Genomic DNA, 21,953 nt, shown 5'->3' on the forward strand with positions numbered 1-21,953 from the left:
GCCCCCTGCTGAGCACAGTCTGCTTCTACGTGAAACAAGCTGAACTTGACCCAGAGTGAAACCCAAGATCAGCTCTGCAATAATCACATACAGATGTGTGCAGTTACAGCTTTATAAGAGCTGCTGGTTTTATTCCAACTGTGTTGAACATCAGCCTAAAATGTGCTCGCTGTGGCTGTACATAGTCTATAGTCTTTATAAACAAAAAATGTCCACAGTGATGATTCTAGTGGGTTGAGTGGATTAAAAAGTGACAAGTGGCACAGTGGCTCACTGCATTCATGCTGTGGAATCGTGGGCTCGTTGAACATGTGTGTGAAAACATGAAAGTAGTGTTTTGAGTTAAAATGTGTGGCATCAGGCATATTTCCTGTGTGTCACGTTTAGAGACTTACTATAAAAACACAAGACAGGAATACAGACTCACCGTGAGTCTGAAAATATCTGCGTCCAGCTCAGATATCACGAGAGGAAAACAGCAGCTCACATCTAAAGTGTAAATATGGAGCCAAACTAAATTTAACAGCGAGTGCCGCCGTGATACACTCATCATCCTCTCAGGGCAGACAGTTTACCAGAGTTATCACCACTTATTACGGTCATGACTTCACTCCTGATTCCTACTCTTTTTTTCCCCTTCACCATGAACTGAATAAAGACGATGGAAGTAGCCATTATGATGTCACCATGAAGCAACTTTTTGACCACTAGGTAGCCCCGCCCTAAATCATTCCTGGTTTTGTGGTCTTTTCTGGCTCTAATGGGACCTTTTGGTTTGGTTTGATTTGGTTTGATCCACCACACAGCTGCCACAACTATGATGGTGACACAAGGTTTCACAGCAGAAACTGACACAGCATCAGATGACAGAGTAGATAGAGCATTAGAACATGGTATACTATGGCCATAAAGGGATGGACATGGTCAGCAACAATACTCAGCTACGATGCTGTATTTAAACTGTAAACTGTGTTGCTCAGGTGACAAAAGCGGGTCAATAAAATATCCTTCACACCATCACACCACCAGCAGCCTGAAATACTGGTATAAGGCAGGATTGATAAATGACTTCATAATGGCTGTTTTCACCAAACTCTAAACTTACCATCTGATTGTACTAGCAGGAATCATCATCAGACCAGGAAACGTTTTTTTGTCTTCTGTTGTCCAGTTTTTGTGAGTCTGTGTAAACTGTAGCCTCTCTGTAGCCTACTGTTATTAGTGAACAAAAGTGGTACATGTGAGGTCTTCTGCTGCTGGAGCCCAGTTGCTTCAAGTTTAGACCAGCCTCTCTAGCACCAACAACCAAGCACTTCAGCAGGTCATTGTCACGATGTCTACATACCTAAAAGCAATAAGTTGCTGCCATGTGATTGGTTGAATAGATAATTGCATGGTTGAAACAGGTACATGTAATGTCTCAAGGTTGTTTTTACCAGTAATTCTGAAAATATACCATAATGCTGAACACATGAAAGACAAGGAAAACTATGTTTATTTGTATTAGATCATTTAACAAACATAAAATACAGTCCCAGACAGATGTTATCATGGTGCAAAAACATCAAGAACAGAGATCAAAAACAAAGAAGAGAAACAGCAGCCAGATGACAGTGATGTTCCACTTTTTTGCGGCTCAGATTCAGGACGCCAAAGTAGAAGCAGAGTTCATACAGCACACCTGATACTTGACAGTAACACCTGACGCACAATCAGCAGTGAAATCTGAGGAGTTTAAACAGTCAGACATTTTTAAATCTTTTCACCGTGGTCTAAGTATACATCCAGGATGAACCTAGCTTTGCAAAAAGGCTGGAACTCAGGGGCAAACTGACAGCTATCAGTGTCTTCTGTATTTTCTTTTTTAAAGCTCATTGGCAGTTTCCCCCTATGTGTTTAACATCCTAATCAACGCTGAGCTTGGCTAATCACGTTTAAACATATGAACACTTGTCCCACCCCCAAAACAAAATAAAACTAAACAAAACAACAAACCATAACATTCATTTTTATACCAACTAGCATGATGTTGAATAAATCTATTGCTAACTACCAAATAAATCCCAAAATATGGAAAAACATTTAGCATACTATCTTTAGTTATGCTGGCTAACATATGTTAAGCTAGGCTAAGCTAATTTTATAAACACCAGTTACAAAAAACTACAACAATGCCTGTCAGTACTAGAAGAACCTAGTGTAATGCCTGCAGTGGCTAATAACAACAAAAATATCACTTAGCTAATAAAACATGCCAGTATTTCAGCAGCTACACGGACTTGTGCTAAATTAGGCTGAACTAGCTGCTACTGATAGATAACTATAATAATAAACTGCTATTTCCATTAGACACAGCTGCGCGACACAACACCAGTTAGAAACCAGCAGGAAAACATGTTGCGTTAAACTGTTTGTAGTTCTATAAGTTAAACTAGTTCAGTGACAATGTCTTTAGCTGTGTGCCACATAAACTTAATGTAAACCATCATGTAGATGTTAAGGTGCTCCCATGGTTCCAGTGTTCATGCTCAGCTTGGTTAAACCCAGATGAAACTAAAATCCACCATAAAAACAATTGGCTAATAACACAGTCTGCATCAGCTAATGGAAGAATTGGATTTTAGCGCTCATGCTACAGCTTGGCTGAAGCTGCTACAGCGGCTACATCTACTCTTCTAATTTCATGCAAAGTCACTATTCCTCTAAACCTAACATGCAGGATGGAGATACCTACTGTGAGCTAACGTTTGTCAGGACTGTGCTAAGGATGGACGGATTCAGGATATCACTGATAAAACAAAATATGCCTTTTCACTTTTACATTTTAATTTTGTGAAAAGAGAACAACAAAAGGATCAGATAAGTACTAGTTCTGTTTTCAGAAGTACATAAAAACTATCACAGACCTCCAGAAATTGATATCAAGTGCAAGTTACTGTGGCAGAAACAACAGCAGATAAACTGACATATTTTGTATTTTGATTATATTATTGTGACTTTTGTCAAGATAACTCCAACACAGACATACGAGAACCATCAGAGGAGATTTGGTGGCCTAACAGGAAGCTCAGATGTTTGAGAAGTTTTCAAAGTAAATCCATATTCACACAATAGATGAAAGAAAGTTTTTTAAATTGTTCTATAAATTCAGATGTGATTTCTGCATAATGGACAAACAGTCTGAGTTGTGCTGCTGTATATTAATGTATCAGGAAACCAATAATCAGTCCACCCCCAGACTCTTCTTAATGCTAGATTTGCAAACATCTGACAAACTATCACATACTTATTATCACAGAAGCTGTAGGAAAATTATGCACTTTAAAACAGAACAAAGAAGAAACCAAGCGGAAGAAAAATCAGAACAAAGCACCTGATCAAAGCAAAGATACCAAGACGGTACAGAGGAACACCGGCATGCAGCTTTTAGGAAGATTTTTGTAATTTTACTGACATAATAATAAAAAAATAGTATCGAGTTTGTATTCACAGTAAAACACAGATTTAAAAACATTCTGGAGGAATTGATTCAGTGCCAGTTAAGGTCGTGGAAGTCTCGAATAAATTACATATTTTCAGACACATTTTTAACACAAGACCAGCAAAGGCAACACTAAAAACAGTGAGAGCCCCGATACAACACAAAACCAGATTCAAGCCCAGGAAATACCAAAAACACTAGCAGGTCAAATATAGGTTATAACTATTAGTATTTTATGTTCTAAAATATCAGATAAAATTAGTTGAAACTCACTGATCAAAATGATTAAATAATGTGCAACTCAACATCTGTCTAATTATCTCATTAATGTTGACTTAGCTAGTGACATTAATGAGATAATAATTTTTTGTTCCTAACTGGTTTCCCTTTTCTGGCAGTAATGGGCTTTCATACCTTTAATTTGAGTAAATAAGTACATTTAAAAAAGTTACCCCGTGAAAGTTGTGTGGCAATTAAGTCTTTATCTTGACTAACCTTTCATATATATTATTGTTTTTTTTTCTGCTGGGAGCTGACCTACACATATTACTAAGAAAACTTCACAACATCAGTTAAATGTGTAAAATATGTTTTTCCTTCAGCAAGTGTCTTTAAAGTAGGCTACACGTGTTTGTCATGCAAAATGTTTATAGGAGCTCCTAACAGCACATGCTACTAGTTGTTTTAAACAATACAGTATAATAGCCTGATCAAACTTCGGATTTAATTATTAATTAATTTAAATAATCTTAAATTAATTAATAAGCCTTTATTAATTTTAAATTCCCATAGTTTGTTAAAGCCCTGCTTTATCAAATTAATGCTCTTAATATCTTCAGTCAAGTACACTTGTCACAGTTCAATCTTCATTTGCAGTGCCATATGTTGTAAAGAAACTGGAATGTCTGAGCTAGTTGTTATCTTACTGAAACAAGTTTGACAGAAGTACCTTGTTCCACCCTGAAAGGGATCACAGTCATCTGAACAGCTTATTCTTATTTTCTAGGATTATTTGGTCTCTATTTAAATGTAAACATAACTTAGGAACCATAAAGTTTGAAATGTGTGCAAAAGCAAAAAAGAGATGTATTTGGGTATCTCCCACAGTAAAAAAAATTCAAAAGCTTACAGAAAAAGACGTGTTTATTCAGAAGGATGATCTGAGGCATCTGAGAAGTTTGATCAACCAAAATGCAGATGCAGACTTCTCTTTGGGGTTTTACATTAAATGCTGAATTTTTGCCGCCCCTTTCAGACAAGATCCATCCCAGTTTTTAATTTCTACAGAAGAAAAAAAATAAACAAAACAATATTCAAATCTAAATAAAACTTTGTGTCCTTATCACTGTCATTTTGAATTCAGTGAAAGGTGTTCCACTACATGACATCATTTCTGGTCCTCCTCCATTATTATTTGTAAATAGATATTGCCCAGTGCCCTTATTTGATTAGGACTGTATATGAGCTTAACTTCTATCATTTTTCAATTAATCAAATTTTCATGAAATTCATTCTGCTGCATTGTGCTCAACTGTTAGATGTAAAATAATGTATCATCTGCATGCATAAAATTTGGACTTTTTTAGTAAAAAAGTAATTTTCTGTTTAATCATTATAGTTTTCAGTTCATTACGTTTTGATCAAACTCTGCTCTTCGTAAAAATAAAGAAAAGTGTCATCTGCATACACAATCTAAAATTTGCATGTTAAGTAACACTAGCATTTGCTGTGTTTTGATTTTAATCACATTTTCTACAACATGCTAAAAATGAACAACAAAAAAATCCCCTTAGCATTATTTCAGAGAAGGAGGAAAGTGTCTGTTCAAAAATAAATCAATAAATAAATCAATGAAAACCATCTGCTACACCTAACTGTGCAAAATAAAAACAACTCTGGCACAATCTGAATTTAAACACAGTGTAATCAGTCCACAGAAATTATCTCTCTTTAGAAATGAGCTTTAGGAAATATATATATTTTTAAAGTGCTATTTTACTTTTATAGATAGTCATACTACACATTTGAAAAACATAAATCCAGACATGTAAACGGATTTATAAGAAGTGAGGAAGGTAAAATAAAGCTAATCCCAGTGTTTCATGCTACAAACCAGACCTGCTGAAACTTGACGCTGATTAAAGTTAATCAGCGTTAAGTTTCTGACAAATACATGATCAGATGATGTATAACATTAAGAAGGAAGGAAGGCAGTATTTGAAGCGCTAAACAATCAAGTTTTATCTGCTACTGTTTTCTCCTTTATCAGTAAGTGCAAAGTACTCCTTAAACTCACCAGGACAGAAATAAGGCAAATAATTTTAAAGCTGAAGGAAAATATAATAACTCAAGTCATTTTTAAAGTAAAAATGTGCTACTTTTTCAGAGTGTTGCCTTTAAATTAATGAGCCTTTTGTTTTGGACTGCTGTTTGATCAAATCTCATTTTAATGAATAATCACCAAAACTATTCAAGTAAGTAAGCATGTTTTATCAGTAAGTTAATTAGATCATTTCACCCCATGAGTTTATATTTTCCATTTTAACACTGAATGTAGAGACATTTTTTTTTTTTATATGTAGCATCCACTAACACGAAAGTGAAACTTAGTCCATTGTCTTCACGAACCTCATGACAAGCTACTTCTGGTACTTCTGGAAGATACAACAAAATGAGATATTCTGTTCAACTCTTGAACTGTGATGGTGAGTACTCAATAAATCAACCGCTTGACCATCTGCGCAGAGCTGACCTGCAGGAAGAGTAAAGAATCATAGTAGACGATGTCGGGAATTCCTATTGCTTTCCCCTCCAGCACTCACTGACGTCTGTGGCGTTTGGTCAAAGAGTCGTGGAGATGCAACAAGCAGACATCAGGATGGTCACATGTATGAGGGCAGCACTGGATGGATGACGGCAATCCCACAATCCTACAGTTCACCGTGAGGTCGCTTCCTGTGTACTCCTCAAGCCCTGGTGAAACTAGGGACAACCAGAACAGCAATGGCTGCCACGGCGACTGCCACCACTGCCAGGTTCCAGCCTTCACAGTCGCGCTGCCGGGAGACGACAAGACAGGTTAGAATAAAATTAATTTATAAGCACATTAGGTTTTAGCCACATGCTGGATATTTTGGAAACTTTAAATGGAGTTTGAAACTTTATTTTGACTTTGCAGTTCTTTTCCATTTGGATGCACCAAATAATGGAAATGTCTATAAAAAAGGGGACAATACTTTTTATAAAAGAGCACTACATTCTGACCTCCCACCACATTTTGAATGTGCTTGTAGGATCTGGTCCAGAGGGGTGAAGAAATCAGGTGGCCCCTGAAGCAGAGCCTCTTCAACCTCTGCATATTCTAAACACATATGCAAAGAACCCACACAAATTGACAACAAAAAATACTGAATATGACCATAAGCGAAGTTTTAGTGTGGAGCCTTTAAGATGTTTGGGAACTTTTAGATGTTCTGCGAATCCATTCGTACTGGTCACAAATGAAGAGTGAGTGGCAGGTCATTCAGTATTTTTCTAACTACCTCTGTATGGCTGTGTTTAGGCGAAAGGTGAAGGATGTTTTTTGTGCCTCACAATTACAAACAGAGTCAATGCTAAGATGCAATCATACATAAACTGAAAATATTTAATCTTACAGAAAAAGTCCGTGCTGTGTCACAAGCAAAGACTCTTCTGATTCAAGATTTTCTTTACTGGCATTATGTTGCTAGAACATAACAAAAATTACAGTGGTGCCCTCGGTGATAAAGAAAATACAAAAAAGATAAATAAAGAAATAGATTTTCTTTAAAAAGATATAAAAGATAAAAGTATGGAAGAGGATTAGGGCCACTGGGGGAAAAAAAAGAGTGGGAACATCTTTTTCTTTCTTGTTTTCCAGAATTCCGAGAAAAAAGTAAGAATTCTGACTTTTTTTCTCGGAATTCTGACATTAATCTAAGAATTAAAGTGTAAAGATTACATTATTATGGGCTCTTTGATGGACAGATGGTAAATGGACCGGTTCTTATATAGTGCTTTTCTACTATGAGCTAACTTTGCACAACTTGGCTCATTCACACATTCACACCCATTCGCATAAGCGCTTCTTTCTATGCAAGTGTTTTCTATCTAACATTAACACAGATGATGGAGGCATCTGAGAGCAACTTGGGGTTAGTATGTTGCCCAAAGATATTTGGCATATAGAAAGCAGACGCGGATTGAACCACCAACCTTCCTTCATATTTGATTTGCTTCACAGAAACTCAAGCAACCTGACAAAACAAACTGAGCCCAGCATTAAATCAGTCGGGACATGAGCATGTAAAATCATGGCTGATGGAGGATGGAACACCCGGCACGGCTGATGTACTACTACAGTTCAAACAAACAAGTAAAACCTGGATTTGAACAGAGATTGGGAAGTCATGGTGGCAGAGGTTTCCACTTTTAAACTCTTTAAATGACAGAGGGGTTCATCTGAAGCAATTGTTTCTTCATTTGTGGAAACAAATGCAGAGGCAGTTTTCCTTGAAAGCGCCTGGTAGAGGAAGAAGGTCATGGCCATACCTGGTCCCATCTAAGACGCCAGCTCCTCCCACCAGCACCAAATCAAGGCCACTATTACAATCATTCCTATGAAGGGGATGGAGAGAACAGGGGGCTCAGACTGGCGAGTGCAGTTCTGGGAAGAAGACAGAAGGTAGGAGTGTGGGGAGTATGGAGAGAGGAGAAAATAAAAAAATCAGAATAATAAAGTCAGAGGACGTGAGGGCGAACGGCAAGCAGGGAGCAAACGAAAACGAGTGATCTGATGTGAAATGACTGATAGGCAGGCAGGTCGATCATGAAAACTCATCAAATTTTCAGAGAATTTTTCAGTTTCTCGTGTAAATTTCATGTGAAACAGAAGAGACGGCAATCAGACAAAAAAATGGAAATGAAGTGAGGAAACTGAAAAATTAAAGACAAGATGGTGAGGTTTTTTTTGTTTTGTTTTGTTTGAAGTCTTTAACATTAAAACATCAGCATCTTGTCATTTCAAGACTTTTGGAGATCAAATCTGAAGCATCAGCAGCCCTGCAGGGGCTTTTGGGTAAGAACTACCAGGTCAGCTTTGGCTGTAGAGAGCCATCTTAAAAGTTGATGTGTTTCCTAACAAGTTTGTTAGCCTAGCGTTAGTATTCTCACAAGTGAGTTTATATCTCACTCGGTGAAAATATCCTAAATTCATCCTAAAATGTTTATATTTCACAAAGTGATATTTTCTGGAGGCCTGTGAAAAAATCCCATTTTATTTTTGCCAAGGGAAGGAGGAACTAATGTCAATGTTAAAGGCTGCTACTATCAAAATAATGACACCCCTGCAGTGCTGCATGGTGGATAAGAAATTGAATGAATTATCTGATGAAGAGGAGTGGATTGGGGACCAGGTCACTGTTTACAAAGTCCAAAGAAAAGAAAGGCAAGTGCCACAACAAGTTCTGAGTCAAACCTCATGTCAGCACTAGTGAATGCAAATGCTCGAGTCAGGAAAGTTCCCCAGCAAGTCTTAGAAAACCAAACTCTGTGTAGTTTTAGTTTTTAATTTTACAGTTTACATTTCAAATTACAAGTAGGAGTGTTGAAAGCATGGCTGGAGATCCAGATAAGGGTGAAGTCAAACAGCAGGTCTTGAGTGCTGACTTGGACAAAGGATTATGATTTTCACAGCTATGCAAAAATCCATACCAGTTTAACTGTCCATGAAACTAGATAAGAAAGAACAATTAGTAAAACTACATTAATGTCTTAAAAATTTAAAGGCTGGATAACCACTAATTTAATGGTTGTAGATTTAGATAAAACTGAGGTTAGTGTACTCTGCCCTGAAAACCTTAGAAATATGGCATATAACCAGATTCCTACTCTGGCTGGCATAAACTTGACCTCCAGTAACACTGTGAGAAATCTTGGAGTCATTTTTGACCAGGATATGTCCTTCAATGCGCATATTAAATAGAAATGTGGGACTGCTGTCTTCCATTTCTGCAATATCTCTAAAATTAGAAATATCCTGTCTCAGAGTGACGCTAAAAGCTAGTTATTGTATTTATTACTTCTAGGTTGAACTGCTGCAATTTGTTATTTGTATGCCCTAAGAACTTCCTGAAAATCTTTCAGTTGAACCCAAATGCTGCAGCAACAGTACTGACAGGTGGCCTCTCTTCATTTGCTCCCTGTTAAGAATCCAGAATTTAAAATCCTGCTCTTCACATTTAAGCTCTTAAATAATCAGGCCCCATGTCATTTTAATAACCTCATAGTACCATATCACCACATTAGAGCACTTTGTTCTCACACTGCAGGCTTACTTGTGGTTCCTAGAGTATTTAAAAGTAGAATGGGAGGCAGAGCCTTCATCTTTAAGGCCCCTCTTATGTGGAACTATATCAGACTAGATGGGTTGCCCCTCCCTGATCCTGGTTAGGCTGGAGGTTTTTTCCTGTTAGACGGGAGTTTTGCTCCTCACTGACACCAAATGCTGCTCCTTGGGGTGGGGGGTGGGGGTGGGGGGTCATCTGATTGTTAAAGTTTCCAATCTCTTTAATCCATTTGACATTATGAAAAATGAAAATCAGTTGAATTTCACATCCTACCTAGTGAACCCTCAAGTCAATTTGAGTCATAAGGTGTGAAAAATTGACAGTTGATCAATACTGAGTCACCTAACTGGGGAATTTATTTGTTCAAGTTTTGGAGTCTCCGGGAAGAATTGATTTACTGATGTTAAAGTAAAGAGTCCCAAACTGTTTGGACTGGTCTGTCTTGCAGGAGATGTTCCATATCAGATGAGCTGTAAATGTCCGTGTTCTTTGTTTTTGTATGAAATTCATTTTCAAGGGCTGTGCGATACAGGCGAAAGACCAGACAAAAGACAACGTGCCCTGAAGCGACAGACATTTAGAAGCTCACAGAAAAACTGTCAGAAACCGGCCACGAGCAGAGCTGAAAGCAAAATGATCCAGAGAGCGTTTGGGCTTAGCTGTTACCGGCCAACATGCACACAGTACAGACAGAGAGGCGTCATGTGACAGAGCACGGACCAGATTTTTTTTCTCTAAACACTTACCTGAAAATGTTCTGCTATGTTAATCTAAACCTCACCCTTTCCTCTCCAGAGGGAGGGAGTTTTAACCCTAATCTCTGTCAGGCATGGTTACTTGAGACCAAATAATCTATCAGTACTGAAACATTTTAACATTGTAACATACCCAACTTCACTAAGCACCTGAGGCTTTTACCTGTGACCTCTCACCTGTGACTTCCTGCCCACCAGTTTTTGCAGCTCAGCCTTGCAGCGCTGCAGCTCCTGTTCAAGTGCCGCTCGCTCCCGCTGGCTGCAGTCATACAGCTGCTGAAGCTCGGCCAGCTCACCTTTCAAACCTTCACACTGAAGGAAGGACAGAAGAAACACAACAACAAATCAATAACAGATATTTATATAAGAGACAAAGATACTATGGGCAGGTCAGGACCTCTTTGGTCTGTAAACCTGAAGACTATTGGAAGATGCTGATTCCATACTGGGAACAGTCAAAGGATCTTGCAAAGAAAAGCGTCTGGACTTCTTTAAGTTGCTTGAAGACGTTTCACCTCTCATTGGCATCCTCGAAAGCGTGTCCTTTATCCTTAAGATGCAGATGGACTGCTGAGTCTTGTCCTGTGGAGGTGGCTCTTCTGTGTTGTGCCATGCGCTTGTGAAGTGGCTGTTTGGTCTCTCCAATGTAGAGGTCTGAGCATTCCTCGCTGCACTGTACAGCATGAGGACACTCTTTCGAGGATGCCAATGTTCACATTTTGGACAGAGGACAGATGGTTTGAAAGAGGAGTGAAAGAAGCCATCTATGTCCACTGTGAGCGACCATCTTTGAACAGAGGCGGGGGTTTACGACACCAACTCTCTGCCATCTATAATCCAGTTTTGAGATCCCTTCCCAGACGCCTTAACGCCCACTCACATCCTGGGCCATCTGACCTCAGGAAGTCGCATGATAAGGTGGGGCCAGGTTTCACAATGAACACACCCGGAACTCTGGCTGATTGGGACCCACACCCAGTTTCACACCTTGGCTCAGGCGATTAGAGGATCATCAGGGGGTCCTTTTGTCCCTCTGTGGGGGGTTACTTCCACTAGGTTTATATCTGGGACTCTCCACCATTTGACCTTAGAACTGAAGAAGTTTCTCGGATGAGAGGTGAAACGTCTTCAAGCAACTTAAAGAAGTCCAGGCGCTTTTCTTTCCAAGCTCCTTTGACTACGATGACCTGGATGACTGAGAACCTTCACAGACATACTGGGAACAATTTCCCACAATTTCATTAAACATGTACCATGACAGTAAAGCATGTTTCTATTCTATTCTATTCGAGTTACAACTGCCTGTTTTTTAATGTTGAAATGCTGAAATTTGCCATGCTGCTACAGATGACTGTTAAAGGTAAAATCAAAAGCTTTGCAATTCAAGATATCAACAGTCTTTGGATTAAACTGACCAAATATGATGTCCGTCTGTAGTAAACATCCAGATGTTTTAGCTCATAAACAGCAGTCACCTCTCACCTCTCTCTGGACCTTCTGCGCTGTCTCCTCAGCTTGTCTCAGTTTGACCTTCAGGATGCTGATCTCCTCCTGTATATCAGATGAGTCCTTCTGCTCAGGTCTGGACTGGAACACCGTGATATAAGAGTCCGCCTTCACCTGGTTGTCCTTTTCATATTCAGTACTGCCCTCCGCTCTGACTGCCAGATACACGTCATCACACCTGTTTGCCATTAGACAGAAGATCTGTTGGAACAGTAGCTTCAGGAGACAAAGTGAGATATATAATAACACCCTAAAAAAAAAAAAAATACCCGCTCGTCCCTGCAAGCGGTCTATCCTTCAAGCTCAGGTCCTCTACCAGAGGCCTGGGCGTTTGAGGGTCCTGCGCAGTATCTTAGCTCTTCCTAGGACTGCGCTCTTCTGGACAGAGATCTCCGATGTTGTTCCTGGGATCTGCTGGAGCTACACACCTAGTTAGGCAGTCACCGCACCTAGTGCTCCGATTACCACGGGGACCACCGTTACCTTCACATTTTCTCAAACTCTTCTCTGAGCCCTTGGTATTTCTCGAGCTTCTCGTGTTCCTTCCTGATGTTGCTGCCATTCGGAACTGCTACGTCTATCACTACGTCTCCTTCTGTTTGTCTACCACCACTATGTCCGGTTGGTTAGCCACCACCATTTTGTCAGTCTGTATCTGGAAGTTCCTCAGGATCTTAGCTCGGTCATTCTCCACCACCCTAGGGGGCGTCTCCCATTTTGACCTCGGGACTTCCAGGCCGTATTTGGCACAGATGTTTCTGTATACTATGCCGGCCACTTGGTTATGGCGTTCCATGTATGCCCTGCCTGCTAGCATTTTACACCTTGCTGTTATGTGCTGGATTGTCTCAGTGGCATCTTTACACAGCCTGAACCTCGGGTCTTGCCTGGTGTGATAGACCCCAGCCTCTATGGATCTTGTACTCAGAGCTTGTTCTTGTGCTGCCATGATTAGTGCCTCTGTGCTGTCTTTCAGTCCAGCTTTGTCCAGCCACTGGTAGGATTTCTGGATATCAGCCACCTCCTCTATCTGCCGGTGGTACATACCGTGCAGGGGCCTGTCCTTCCATGATGGTTCCTCCTCTTCCTCTTCATTCTTGGGTTTCTGCTGCCTGAGGTTTTCACTGAGCACTCGGTCAGTTGGGGCCATCTTACTGATGTATTCGAGGATGTTTGTTGTCTCATCCTGGACTGTGGTGCTGACACTCACCAGTCCCCAGCCTCCTTCCTTCCACTTAGCGTACAGGCTCAGGGTGCTGGACTTGGTGTGAAACCCTCCATGCATGGTCAGGAGCTTCCTTGTTCTGATGTCAGTGGCTTCTATCGCCTCCTTTGGCCAGCCTATTACCCCAGCAGGGTACCTGATAATGGACAGGGTGTAGGTGCTGATAGCCCGGATCTTGTTCTTACCGTTCAGCTGACTCCTCAGGACTTGCCTGGCCCTCTGCAGGTACTTGGTGGTTGCAGCTTTTCTAGCGGCCTCTTCATTGTTCCCATTTGCCCGTGGGATCCCCAGGTACTTGTAGCTGCCCTCTATGTCTGCAATGTTGCCTTTTGGTAGTTTGTTTCATGCATTTATTTTTTAAATAATTCTATTGAAGCATGGTTGAAAAGCAATGTCTGACTTTCATTGGTTGACATTTATAGAATTTTTATTTATTATTACTTTTGTCAGATTAAGGTTATTTCTGTGACCATTGTGAGATTTTCTTTTATTGACTGAAGGGTACCAACAATTTTGTCCACATCTGTATCTATTTAATATGCGCACTGAAGGACATATCCTGGTCAAAAATGACTCCAAGATTCACAGTGTCACTGGAGGCCAAGATAATGCCATCCAGAGTAAGAATCTGGTTATATACCATATTTCTAAGATTTTCAGGGCAGAGTAAAATAACCTCAGTTTTATCTAAATTTAAAAGCGTTAAATTAGTGGTTATCCAGGATTTTATGTCTTTAGGACATTGCTGCAGTTTAACTAATTGGTGTGTTATCTGGCTTCATGGATAGATAAAGTTGGGTGTCATCTGCATAGCTGTGAAAATGTATGCTATACCTTCTGGTGATACTGCCAAAAGGAAGTATGTATAATGTAAATAGAATTGGTCCTAGCACAGAACCCTGTGGAACTCCATAATCAACCTTAGTGTGTAAAGACGACTCTCCATTTACATGAACAAATTTGAGTCCATTAGATAGATATAATTAAAACCACTGCAGTGCAGTACTTGTAACACTTACGTCAAGTTCTAATCGCTATAATAAAATATTATGGTCAACACTATCGAATGCTGCACTGTGGTCTAGCAGGACCAGCACAGAGATAAGTCCACCGTCAGAGGCCATAAGAACATAAATTGTAACCTTTTGTCAGCCTGGCTACAGTGCTTTAGAGAAACCTGGGGTTATTCTTATTTTCGTCAAACAATGATGAATAGTGAGACGTTCTAGCTTTATGGGGGACATTTTCAAAACAATAAAGCAGCAAACTATTTTTTCAGGCTAAATAATGAACTTCTAAATTTGTGATATGCCATTTCCTCTCCAGCTTACAAGTTATCTTTAAGGTTTGTGTTTAAGAGTTACACCAGGGAGTCAAGTTCTTGTGATCTGGTGCTTTCTTGTTCTGAGGAGCCACATTGTGCAGAGTCGTACACAGTGAAGAAGTAAAATTATTAACAAGACCTTGAACTTAGTTACAGTGCTTTCAGAAAGACATCTGCTGTTATGAAATCTATTCCCCATTGCCGTGTAATTCATTATTGTAAATTTAAATATTATTAGGAAATGATCAGACAAGCTCTGAGCACAAGATCCACAGGGGGTGGGGTCTACTACACAAAAAAAGTCTCTGGTAGAAAACCCAAGCTTGAAGAATTTTCGCACATTTTAAGAGTCAGAGTGTCAGGTGTAGGTGGATGTTTTGACTGAAGCTGCTCAGGTCACTCACGCGTCTTGTTGTTGTTGCAGTTCCTCCACCTTGTTGTTCAGCTGTTTGTTGTCACTAGTCAGATTCTGATGTTGGTCTGTCAGAGAGTTGAACTCGTCCTGCAGCTGAGTGACCTCACCTGTATCAGTAGACAAAGACTGATATCAGTATTGATTAACTGACTAATAATTGTCTTATTGATTCTAATGAAGAAACAAACACGTTATTACATCTCTGCATTATTGGTGCATCAGATGTTTGTTCACTTTGTTTCCTTCATCTCAGGTGATAAAGGTCCCATCTGTTAGTTACAGTTCTCCTACTTAGTTACAGTTACTAGTACTAAACCTTAGATAATGCAGGTTAATATTACTTAGAGTTATAGTTACTGTGTTTAGTTGCAGTTACCCTGTGTCAGTGTGCTGTGGCTCTTCATGCTCAGCTCAGCTCTCAGTGTTGTCACCTCAAGTTCGTACTCGGCTGTTGTGGCGTGCAGACGCTGTAGCTCCGCCCTCAGACGGCATAGCTCTTCCTGAAGGGAGGCAATGTCATTCTCTCTCTCTGCTGCTGCCTCCTCGGCTGCCTGCTGCAGCATTAGCACCTCCTCTTGAGCTGAGCGTAGCTCCTGCTGCACCTCCTCCAGCTCGCTTTCCTTCTCCTCCTCCAGACTGTCCATCTCCTCCTGGACTGAACGCAGCTGGGCTGAATGAGTCAGACAGCGTGAGAGAATTAGAGTGAGAGTCAATATCACAGTTTCAGAGTCTCAGAGAGTTAGAGAGTCAGAGTCAGTGAGTCAGAGTCTCAGAGAGTCAGAATCAGAGAGAGAGTCAAAGTCAGTGAGTCAGTGTCAGTGAGTCCAAGAGTCAGAGTCCGAGAGAATCAGAGTTAGTGAGTCAGAGTCTTAGAGTCAGAGTCAGAGAGTCAGAGTCACTGTCTCAGAGAGTCAGTGTCTCAGAGAGTCAGTGTCTCAGAAAGTCAGTCTGAGTCAGAGTGTCAGAGAGTCAGAGAGTCAAAGTGTCAGAGAGCAAGAGAGAGTCGGGGAGCATCAGAAAATCAGAGTCAGAAAGAGTCGGAGCGTCATAGTCAGAGACAGTCGGAGAGATCAGAAAGTCACAGCGAGTCAGAAAGTCAGAGAGAGTCAGTGAGTCAGAGTCTCAGAGTGTCAGTGTCTTAGAGATCAGAGAGTCAGTGTCAGAGAGTCAAAGTGTCAAAGAGCCAGAGAGAGTCAGTCAGTGAGTCAGTGTCAGTGAGTCAGAGACAGTGAGTCAGACTCACAGTCTCAGAGTGTCAGACTCTCGGAGAGTCAGAGTCTGTGAGTCAGTGTCAGAGTGTCAGAGAATCAGAGTGTCATACTGTCAGAGTCAGGGAGGTGAAGGAGCTCACCTTGCAGCCTTTGGATCTGCCGGGTGAAGCTCTCGGCCTGGTGGGCGCTGGCCAGCCGCTCCTCCTCTAACAGACCTTTGAAAGGAGAAATGATATAGAATAGAATAGAATAGAATAGAATAGAATAGAATAATCCTTTAATTGTCCCACATGGGGAAATTTGGGTGTAACAGCAGCAAGAAAGACACATATACAAACAAACAGTACACAAGACACAGAACAGAAACATACACAGTTTTCACATATTTACATCAAGGACAAAGGTTACCAAAAAGAGAGTACTGTACCGTTATTAAATTGAATAAAATGAAATACAGATAAGAGGAAAGTTACAGAGCTGATGTAAACCTCTATGTTTGTTGGGAGCAGTTTTGATTGTGCTCCTGCATAACAGGAGATGCAGAAGGAGTAACAACCGTGAATATGAAGCAAAGTGACGTTTCCTCACCCTGTAGCTCCATGAAGCTCTCCTCATGTCTCTGAGACACCTCCCGTGTCTCCTCCAGCTCCAGCAGTAGCTGCAACACCTGAGCCTTCAGCTCCTCCAGCTCCTCTTCTTTACCTTTATCGCCGCCTTCCTCCTCATCCTCAGACTTCTCTTCCTTCACCTCTTTCTCATCCTCCTCCTGCCCCTTCTCTCCTTCACCCCCTGTCTCCTCCTTCTCCTCAAGGGACTCCCTCTCTTTGGCTGTGAGGGTATCTGCCAGCATGATGGGCTTCTCCTCCTTCAGCTCACAGAGCTCATCTGCTCAGAGAGGAAGGAGACAATGAAGAGGCAGAGGAGGATTTTTAACAAAGAGAGATGAAAATACACTTCTCTTATTTTGTAGGAGTTTCCAAATAAAACAATATTTATTTTAAAAGATTATAAAACCATGATGTACTTCTTTACTTGACCACCAGGGCTCTTCTTAATAAACCAGGTTTCTTCTTGTTTGTCACTGAAAGTCATACCCTTTATTTTAGTGGGAGATAAATACCGAAACTGTCTGAGGTTTTCAAGCAGGTTAACAGTTTTTATCAAATATCCTTGTTTTAAATACTTTAAAATCCTCTAAATTTACTCAATGTCCAAATTTTTTGTGTGCTGTGCTGCAGAGACATCTGCTGGATTTAACCTTTATTTAATCTGGTGCATCATTAACAGCAAATCATTTAAAGTGAGGGGCAGGGAAAAGGTAAACAACTGAATATACCTGACTTCACCTGGCAGCAAAACACCTTTAAATGTGTGTACCATCAGCATAAAAACAACAAAAGAGTTAAAATCCCATAAAATAAGATAATTCTAATATAATATTTCATATAAAGGAGAACGTGTTTCTCTTAAATCAAAAGTAATAATTTGAATTTCAGCGTGCACCTCAGTCTGCACCTCTGACACACATTTGAAATGTCTACACCTTGTTCTAGCCTCTATGGTTTTTATGTGAAACAGGAAGTGCTGAACATAATTAACAAGGTGAAGATAAAATAAATGTAAGGTAAAATAAATGGGACTAAAAATGAAGACTCTGATGCTTATCCCTTCACACAGACACACGCACACACAGTGACTGACCGGATGGGTCGAGGACCTCCTCGATGACAGGCGGCAGCCGGAAGGCATCCATGTTTCCTCTGATTGACGGGAAGCTATAGAGATGAGGGGGTCAGAGCTCCAGAGGGGTGAGGAGGGGAGAGAATGAGGCAGATGGAGCCCAGGAAGGGTCCTCACGCTCCGGGTAGAGAGAGCCGCTGCAGCCCTTTCATCCTTCTGGAGCTGGGAGGGAAACACAGGGGGAGGAGGGAGAGGTGGTGAGAGCTGCGACAGATACTGCATCACGAGGAGGCGGGCAGCGTGCAGGCCTCAAACACACACTCTATCTCCACATGTCTCACTCTGCAGCTCTGCTGCCTTTTAACCACCAACCCGCATAACCTCAGTGAGAGGGGAGCAAACACAGCATCTCTCTGCGGACACCACTGCCACAAGAACCAATCAACAGCTACCATGGGCGGCTGGTGTCATCTATACAGTTATAAATTGGGACCGCTCTTCATGACAAATGACTGAAATAAGAATTGACCACAGAGATCACCTGGACCACTGAATCCCTTAACTCTCAGTTTGCTGGTATGTTACCTACAAATAGCGCTAACCTTTAGCAGACTGTGAATAAAAGAGGGCTATCGGCTGTTTGCTTTGTGCCATCAGTTTTAGCATTTTGACCCATGAGGTGCTATGTTTTGTTTTCAGAGGGCAGAGCCTCACAGACACAAATACCTGTGCAGTAACATCCAATCAAAATCCTAGAATTTCACTGGTGACCAAAACTGGAGCTCAGACTTCTTGGATGGCCTGTTAGTAAAATTAAACATATGACTTATAAAAACATTTTCCCCCCATACAGACGTTATATTTGATATGAACCCCAGATAAACTTTTGCAGTCTCCTTCTTTTCCAGCTTATAAATCTATGTCATCTGCATGTCTTATTCTTCCCATTCCTGTCTTTTACTTCCTTTTACTTATCTTTATGATGTAACAGAAGTAAAATAGTTTCAGGAAGTGGGAAATTATGTACAGCGCACAAACCAGTTTCTATCCCGTCTCAGACTGTAAACATGTTTATTTTAACAATGAAGTCTATTGGTCCTGGGTCACTCCTGGAGCCTCTAGTGGAAACTAGAAGAACTGCTAGTTTGGAGCTTCAGTGCTAGCTTCATTTATTAATCTTGGAATGTGTTTTACGGTTCTGTGCAGTGCTTGTTCTTCATCAGTGTGGCCTTTGATGATCGTTTAGAGAGGTTTGTTGGTCTCCAGAGATTGGTTGGTTGGGAAAGGCTGTCAGATTTAAGGCTGCGGTTGTGTTTACCTGGAGCTTGGTATTCAGATTATATTTATTTAAAGTTTAAACCCTTCAGAGGAAACGATCCACCTGATTTCATGACTTAAACCTGAATGTCAAACTGCTCCTCTGCTGAGATTTTAAAACACTCTGACTGTAAATATTTTCAGGGACGAAGCGCTGACGAGAACACACATCACATTTCCCGATTGAAAGGATGTAAAGATAACTTGAAACCTTCAGTCACACTGCAAGTACTCATGCATTCTGCATGTAAGTGCAGCCGTTCAGGGATAGTTTAAAGGGACCAGCACACATTTCTGTCTGATGCCAGGCTTCTACAAAACACTCCAAAACACACAAAAGACTAGAAAAACAGACACAGCACGATCAAGAAGGACAAAAAGACTGATGAGAACACAGTGCTGATACAGAAGCATCGATTAGCTTTAACACCTCAGAGTTCCCAGCTGACGTGGAAACTCAAACATGAACACTGAGGCACAAACAGGAACAGCTTCAGCAATGTTAATCTGATATATCTGCAGAAACTCCTCATGTTGAAGGTTTTACACTGAGAGCAGCTCTGACATGAGCTGGATTACAATCTTATCCTCACTATTACACATTAATACCACCATGTCATCACCCTCTATATGTGCTCTGTATGTGCTGTCCTGCTGCTGATATTAAAGTCCTCATTCATTGCTCTGTGTCATTTCGTTGAGCTTGCACTGTGACCATAAAGCCTGAAATCCCCCTGTTTCCCTGTCATTGTGCCTTCATAAAGGAAAAGTTTAAATGTCATTCCTTGGATTTTCTGCTGGAACATCCTCTCCCTGCCTCATTGCAGTTTTAAAATGCTGAACTCTTCCATTAGAATCAGCTAACAGGCTGTGGCACGACCTTTTTCTGCTGCTCAAACACAACACATACATGCAGGATGAAGACGTACCTGATGCAGATCTGCTCGTCTCTGAACCACTCTCTGTGGTTTCAGGCTTTGCTGCAGACCTCCTCCTCCTCTTCCTCCTCCTGTTGTCCTATATTTCCTCCTCAGCTGCTCTCTCAGCGTGATGCAGAGTGACGTCACTACATGCTACAGACGGACAGAGGCCATGATGTGAATGCACAATCAGCCTACATGACGTCATTTATTAACCCATTCCTGCCTCTGATCTGCAGTCAGTGAAACTGAAGACGTGTGAGTGGCTGCAGCTGCAGACATAACAAGGATCACATTTCTGTGGCCCAGGTTATGATTCACCAAGTGGTCAGACAGAAACAGTGTTCAACTCTAACAAGGCCATGTGAAGCAAAACAAACACAATAATGACAAACACTGATTTTATTTCAGTCTTGATACAGAAAAAAAAGACTGATATCAGTATTGATTAACTGTCTAATAATTGTTTTAATGGGGAATAATTGTCTTATTCCCCATTAAAAGTAATGCTTCACTGCGGTTTTAGTCTCAGCTGAAAGTCTCTGGGTCGCACCTGCAGGAGAGATTTAACACAAGGTGACACAGACGCTCTGCAAGACTCGTTGGCTCTCAGTCAACTGCCGGTGAAAATGGAAACGCTGCAAACTCGCTCACTTCTGTTGCTAGGCAACACAAATCCAGGCTGGATAACATTAAAGGCCACAAAGATGAGAGAGGAGGGAAATGAAAGCTGAGCACCGACCTCCCAAAGATCCAGGAAGCTGCAGGGTTAAAACTAAAACTCCACCTGAAGGTTCAAAATCCCCACAGAGACAGAGACCAGAATCACTGACATCTACAGTGAAGAGGTTTCCAGTCTGCTCATTCCCAGTTTCAGAGTTTTCCCAGAACCTCTGAGAGCAGCTCTGTGACTGACAGCCTCGCTGAACCCACATTCAGCAAACGGGATACAGCACAGATGAGCTTTCACTTCATAACGACACAACAGCAACTCTTGATGATAACAATAATAATAATAATAGTGTGTTTGGGACCTCCTGCCTTAAAACCAGCAGTTCTTGAGCCCCCTGGTGGCCTCTGCAGGTGGTGGGAGGAGTCAAACTAAGTGAAATAAATAGAAATAAACAAATTAGTATTTTTTTAAAAAAAAACTCTGTTATGGTGATGAAGGGTAAAAGGTGTAGGGTTGACCACTGCAGGACCACCTTCAGGAGAACCACTGCATGAAAGCAGCTTTCCTCTGATTGGCTGCCCTTTGCCTGGCTTCCTCTCGCAGCTGTGAAGGTTGAGAAAACAAACTGTAAAATAAATAAATAATCTTAAAATAAATAAGTCCTGATGAGGAGTTAGAACCTCGAGAGCGGAGTAGAGACAAGCTAATGGGTCTGACGAAGACACCCCCCCTGTGTGACATCACAGATATCCCAGAGTAGAAAAAACGGCATCTGCATCCTGATGTTTTGGCTCAAACTGAGCACATTATTATTAGAAACTGCGTGAAAGTTTGTGACTGTAGATCTGAAACTCTACATTTAAATGATGGCTCTGAAGACTCTGAAACTTGGAGGGGAGTAAAAGATTAAACCGTCTCTGCTGTCTGAGTCTCTACTTCTGTCTGAAGCTCAAAGATGTTTGTAGACGCGCTGTGTTAGTGTGGACGTGCAAACAGGACGTGAACACAGTGAGAGATGCTGTGTGTGCTCAGCACTGCAGGGTTATGTAAAGGCTCTAAATCACTCAGCTGGACTCTT

At 41.1% G+C, this 21,953-nt stretch overlaps 1 protein-coding gene across 2 annotated transcripts; it reads right to left on the bottom strand.

Moving 5' to 3' along the window:
- Positions 1-1,477: 1,477 nt before the first annotated feature.
- LOC147309930 (uncharacterized) lies at positions 1,478-20,344 on the bottom strand. 2 transcript variants are annotated; one of them, XM_086269054.1, is made up of 10 exons: positions 20,212-20,344; positions 17,987-18,187; positions 16,874-17,170; positions 16,426-16,500; positions 15,451-15,744; positions 15,064-15,181; positions 12,087-12,288; positions 10,782-10,916; positions 8,054-8,168; positions 1,478-6,537 (listed from the first exon to the last, which is right to left on the bottom strand). In XM_086269054.1, the coding sequence occupies exons 2-9, from the start codon at positions 18,036-18,038 to the stop codon at positions 8,064-8,066; spliced, it is 1,278 nt and encodes a 425-aa protein (XP_086125180.1). In that variant the 5' UTR covers positions 18,039-18,187; positions 20,212-20,344; the 3' UTR covers positions 1,478-6,537; positions 8,054-8,063. The 2 variants fall into 2 exon arrangements, with proteins under 2 accessions (XP_086125180.1, XP_086125181.1); XM_086269055.1 differs by lacking the exon at positions 8,054-8,168.
- Positions 20,345-21,953: the final 1,609 nt, after the last annotated feature.

This window comes from Aulonocara sp. 'chitande type north' Nkhata Bay, linkage group LG17, assembly GCF_057382095.1.
Source record: "Aulonocara sp. 'chitande type north' Nkhata Bay isolate Kocher_YH1m ecotype deep benthic linkage group LG17, A_spYH_male_GT1.1, whole genome shotgun sequence".
Classification (NCBI taxonomy): Eukaryota; Metazoa; Chordata; class Actinopteri; order Cichliformes; family Cichlidae; genus Aulonocara; species Aulonocara sp. 'chitande type north' Nkhata Bay.